This window comes from Ochotona princeps, chromosome 25 (genome assembly GCF_030435755.1).
Source record: "Ochotona princeps isolate mOchPri1 chromosome 25, mOchPri1.hap1, whole genome shotgun sequence".
Taxonomy (NCBI): Eukaryota; Metazoa; Chordata; class Mammalia; order Lagomorpha; family Ochotonidae; genus Ochotona; species Ochotona princeps.
This window is the reverse complement of record NC_080856.1, coordinates 4840093-4846092: the sequence shown is the minus strand read 5'-3', so window position 1 is coordinate 4846092 and position 6000 is coordinate 4840093. Positions and strand designations below refer to the sequence as shown.

The following is a 6000-nucleotide window of genomic DNA, read 5'->3' as shown; positions in this document are numbered from 1 at the left end:
TGGATCGCTTGGGGCAGGGGATCCGACAGGTGCGTTCCTGGCTGCACCACAGACGAGGCTCGAGGAGCAGCAGGTTCTAACCACGGCCCAGGTCTAGAGTGACGGGAGCAAAGACTGACTCCACGGGAAACGGCGCTTAGAAATAAGCACTTGCTGGAGCGCAAGTTCAACCCTGGTTGTGAATTACACAAAGTCCAGGTTGTGTCCATCGCCACGGCAGTCTTTGGGGGGCTGTGGACAGCTGTTAACAACAATCTTGAGGCAGAAGGCTGTATGTGGTGGGGGAGGCAGAGGTTGATGACACTATGAAGTAGCCGAGGTGAAGAGCTAGCCTTCGAGAAACAGCGAAAACCAACCAAGTAGGATAAGGGGGTCTGTAAGTCACGGGGGAGACAAAGGGGTGGTCTTGTCCAGTGGCCAGGTTCTCAGAGCAGCCGGGACTTCGGCAGGCAGGACGCATGGCACGGCCGGAGGCACTCGGGAAGCAGTTCTAGGGTCCCGGGGCGCCGCGTGAGGAGGCGCTGCCCGGGGAGGCGCCTGAGGTACGGCGGCTGTGCGGGGGCGGCGGCCGCGCGGGGCGCTCACGGGGCCGCGGCCTTGCCGAGCCCGCGCGCCGCGTGCGGGCGCTCCCGGAGCTTGGCGCGGCGGCTGGAGGCGGCCTGGCGCGTGGTGACGGCCGCGGGCGGGCAGCGGCTGCCGGGGGCGGCGGGGCGCAGGGCGGCGGCGCTGCGGGGCGACGGCTTGGCGAGGCTTCGGCCCCCACGGGCGGCGGCAGCGGTCCCCAGGGGAGGAAAGACAAAGATACGCCGGTTAGAAACGGGCAGGAGAGCGCGGCGCCCTCGGCTCCTGGCAGAGCCACGAGCCGCCCCTTCCGCCCCACGCGGGGAGGTCGGCCGGGGCTCGCCGTGGATCCGAGACAACGCCAGCCGACCGAAGGCTCACACAACTTCTTAGCAGTTTGGGGAAAGACTCTTCGACCCAGAAATCCTAATTTGACCATTTTCCCTAGAGTAAAAATGAACACATGCAAGGCTTTTCATACGAGGTAATGGGCAAATGCAACTTACAAACAGATGCATGCATGGTTTTCAAAAAATTTTGCGCTGAAACAAACTCGATTTCATGCCTCATGAACTTTTACACGTACTCTCGTATAATAGTGAAAAACAGAAGTCTGAAAACACCATACAAAATGAGAAAATGAAAGAAAAAAATGGAATATCTCATACTTCACACAATTACTGACTAGCCATATAGTGAATATTAAGCTGCTAGTAAAATAATGGTATGAGATAATCCCTAGGGTGTGGGAGAACACTGATATCCTACGTGCAGTGAAGAAAGGTGGTTGTCGGACGCACAGCACGTGCCTCTGCTGACACACAGCACCCAGGCCCAACGCGAGCACACAGCGTGGGCTGATCCGGCTGCAGGCGGCCTTACTTTCCTCTTATACTTCCCAAAATTCATACAAATCTTTATAATAAAAATGTCGATAACAGTTTTACTTCATTTCCATTCTCTTCACCCCAATTCAAATGTATGAAAACTAGCTTGTACTGTATAGCAAAATGGTGGACATCGAAACATCTTACAGAATGAAGAGTCCACAGTAAGTTTATCTTCTACATCAAGTTCTAAGGGAACTACAGTTTACACAGCAATTATTCTTTAAACATTACAGATGATCAAAACTTGGTTTTTGTGGGGCTGCACCTTATTTTACTTATTCCTAGTTCACAGGAAAACAGTTTTCTGAATTTCTAACAAACATAATTCGATTCGAAGTTTCCACAAATTTGGAAATATAAAATTTCTTTTAAAGTGAAAATAAAAAAAAGAACCTCAAGAGATCTGTTTGATTTGAGATAACAAAAACTAAGATATTACTCCGAAGCAGAATCTAAACTTCCTGGCCTCCACTCTTAACAAATTTAAAATCTTAATTACTATCTAAGGAGTGTGTTTGCTAAATCTTATTCCAGAAAAACACACAAACTTCATAAAGTTATAATACAATGTAGAGGAGTTCCCCGAACATGTTAGTAGACTGGCAGCTCCATTCTAAATTCCAAAATGACCTCATCATAAGCCGAAAATGACCTCAAAGATCGGTGTTTATTGGACAGTTGCTTAAATAGATGGTGAATAATTAATCCCAGTGTGCTTCCCTCAGGAGGGAGGCACTGAGTGTCTGGAGGAAGTACCTTTAGGAAAGGAACCAACATGAGAAATTCACAGCGTTTACAAAGAGAAGAAATGCTGAGAGGCCACGAGTGTGCGCTAACTGCCCCCAGACAAAATGAAGTCTGTTGGTGGAATTTTATACAGTTGTAATTTTTCAAAAGCCTTTGCGTTCATCAACTGACTTAATGGAACGGGATTATGCGCAGCCCAGGCACAGAAGTTTTAGGAACCTTTCCTAGTGGTGCTATGGCCAGCTTTCGTTATCTGTGGGATGGTTTCCATGTAACTGCGCACGTCTGGATGCCTACTGTGTCTCAGGCGCTGTGCTCACAATGTAGAGGACAGAAGTGGTAACTCGGGGCAGCTCTGTTTAGAAAGCGGGCTTCCAGTTATTAGAATCACACAGACCCAGGGGGTCAACCGGAACCTCTAGACCTCTCACAGTCCCGCCAAAAATGTCCTTCCACAGCCTTCACGTGAGCGGTCTCATTTCCTGTCTTGCCCTTGCTCCCGGTCATCCAGAGCTCATCAGTGCCTCCACACTAATGAAATGAAATTTTTAACCTTTCAGAGGAATGAAAAAAGTGAACTTCCTGCTCCAGGAACAAGCAGAGAAATGCTTGTCTTATCTATCTGATTTCACTAGAAACTGGCTTCCTGAACAAAAGCAATCTATAAAACACCGTGCTTCCAAAGGATTAGGCCTCCCTTACACTGTTATTGTTTCATTTTTAAAATGCTCATTTCCTGGAAAACACAGTTCTAAAAAGTCTAACCACTCAGTAGTAGATCTCAGGAATACTTGATTTAAGTGAGTAAAAGCTGTAACGCAACCTTTGCCATAACACAAGCAAACCTCATCTTTGATAATCCCAGCTTTTCCCCCACAGCAGCAAAAGCTAAACTGACTCACAAAGCTACACAGAGGCAGAATCCTGCAGACTGTTTTGCAAGGTTCGGGAAACCTGCAGACCGGGCCAGCCAAGTCCTCCAAGACTTTCAAGAATCAAATCACTAGATTTCTTCTGCACTCAAGATAATTTACTTTCAGCAAGCCAGCAAACTACCATCAGGTGGAGAAAAGATTACACTGTGACTCCTACTTCTTGGCAATCTGATGATGGCTGCTCAGGAAAAGTACCGAGGACTCCCTCCATCAGGCAGGACAGTAATGCCGGGTGCCTGACACCACAGGTGCACCCTGTGCCCTCACAGTGCCAGGACAGAATGGGAGCAAGAGAGATGTGGGCATCAAGTCTTTTCAGCTTCCAACAAAGTATTCTAAGATGAGATTTCTCCTTTGGTGACACAGAAAGCACATAAAAATGAAGCTGGAATTACTGAGGGTGTTAGTTTCATCCAGTTGTGTGCTGAAATCAACATAGATCTGTCTCCAATTTCTCCCCCAAGCCTGGAGTTAATCGTGTCCTCTGATAGAAGCATTGCCTCAACTGTCCTTCAGGAAACATATTTAAGAACCTCTGAGCCAAACCATTTGACTTTTCACCCCCTAACATACTGTATTTACCTAAGGGTTTCTTGCCTCTGTTTTCTCCCTCCTCAAATCTGTTCAAGTACCATCTCTTTCTCAAGATCCAGACCAGTCAGTGTGGCCCGTTGCAGCTGCATGCCCTACCTTCTGATCACCTACCGAGGTGGCTCTAAAGCACCACCATAAGCAAGACACACTAATCTCTTTTACAACACACAGAGAGCTGTGGCCAGTCCTCCACTGTTTCCCAAATTTACTTCGCCACTCTTGAGACAATGTCCAGATGGATGTAGAGGGGGAAAGCTGTTGTTATTGCTGGAATGACCAACTCACTCACCCTAGTCATTCCTTTCTGTACTCATTTTCACACAATGTTTTTGTTGGGCGTTTGTCAGACCTAACGCTACTGCTGCTTGCTGAGTTCATCATCCTAGCTCTACCCCTGGATTTTCAATCATCACCTCCCAATGTCATGGCCATCTTTCTGTTCTAATGATTCACATGCTGCTACCACTTTCCAAATAAACTTCACACCCTAAGAGAAGGAATTTAAGCAGGGCCTGAAATGAAAGAAGGAAGTTACTGGACAGAAAGGGCCACAATTGATATCGTCTATTCAAGACACAAAACCAAATGTATTCTGGAGTTGAGGGGAATTTTAAAGATCATCTCTTCCAAGAGCCACACATTACAAATGGAAGAACCATGGGGAATGAAGCATTTCAAAGCAAGAAACTGGAACTTTAAAACAGAATCTCAAACACATTATGGGAGAAAAATCATGAAGAGTGAAAAGTATTGTCCAAAGCAGCTCATGAATTCAAACACTGAGGAAGAAAACAAAAAGTATGAATGGAATTCAAAACATGACAGACATCATCTATAGAAAATGGCCCCAGACTGCCTTCGGTATTCCAAACAAGGGCAATTGTACTCAACACCAGTTACATTTATGAAGTCAGTATTTATGAGTATTTGCTATAAGCCAGCCATTGGGCTGTTTTACACACATTAGCTCATACTTACACACATTTTTCATACTTATAAATAAATGGGGGGGAATGTGTTAAAACAGTCTACCACCCTCTGCAAGAAATCAAGCAAGGGAAAAGCTGGAATGTGCCTCGTGGAGCAGAAGGGACGCTCTGGAAATGCAACAGCATGCGGTCTGATGGGCAGCTCTCTTGCTGTGAGAAAGACGAGCATGACACACAGGGCTGATACATGCTCGGCAAGCACCATCCTGGTTATAACTGTTTCCTAACCATGTTCACTGCCATCTTGGTACTTGCACACCAGTTCCTTGGGGGCTGCTTGGTGCAAGACAGTCCTCCAGGAACCAGTCACCTCTCTAGATGACTACAAGAACATGGCTGCCATGCCAGTACTACCTGTGAGGCCGGGCAAGGCGGCTAGTCGGCCCTGTCTTGGTATTTGTCTTCTCGAAACCAGTACTACACGTTTCTTGTACACATGACCAAGAAAAGCAGAGACAGAGAGGGACAAGAATCATCAGACTGGGGAAGGGAGGAGCAGAGCAGTGCTCTTCCTCCACCCCAGAGCACTGTCTTGGGGGTCTGCAACTGGGACTTCCTAGCAGAGAAAGCTAAAGGTGACAGTATCGATGCTCCTGCTGCTTTGCACCACCAAAAGGTGTGTGTTTTGCTTATTAAAAGAATTAGTCATTTAGGCAAAGGACAAAAAAAAGAGAACCTGACACATAACCTCTTCACAGATCATAAATACTAAACCATTTCAGATATATACAAAGATATGCAAATCACGGCTCTTGGGGTAGGAGGGTTCTGCTTAGGGGGTTCTGTCAGCTTTTATTTTCTGCTTTTATCCCCAAAGAAAAGTAGCCTACTAATCCGGTGGGTTACCACCGTACACATCACACTTCTTGACAACACTTCAGTTCATTCTCTTACACCAAGAACTCCACTGTCAAAACACAGCAAGACGTTACACCTTGCCCTCGGGGCTGAGTCACGCACATAAAAACTGCACTTAATGCTGTGAACTCAAGGATATGATCTTAACATGTTCTACTACTGACTTCTAACTACTGTGATAATGTTATGAAAACAGACTTTCAGTCTGATTAACTTGTTATCAGTTGGCGGTTGGAACTGCTTTTTAAAAATAGAATTACCCCTAAGTAACATACTGAGAATACTGCCATCTTTAGGAAGAACGCAGGATTGCTGATCAATTAAGCAAAACTCAAATAAAATCCCATCATACATACTTGGTGTGGGAAAGATACTTTTATATGAATTTGTCTTTCATGATATAATTCCTCCATTAGATCTTTAAAC

General features: G+C 46.2%; 1 protein-coding gene across 1 annotated transcript in view; it reads right to left on the bottom strand.

Annotated features, from left to right (window-relative positions):
- Positions 1–519: 519 nt before the first annotated feature.
- ZNF800 (zinc finger protein 800) overlaps positions 520–6000 on the bottom strand; it is a 44753-nt gene continuing 39272 nt past the window's right edge. The window contains exon 5 of the mRNA XM_058681252.1: positions 520–750. Within this exon, the coding sequence (XP_058537235.1) occupies positions 582–750 (169 nt within the window). The 3' untranslated portion in view covers positions 520–581. The remainder of the gene's footprint in view (positions 751–6000) is intronic.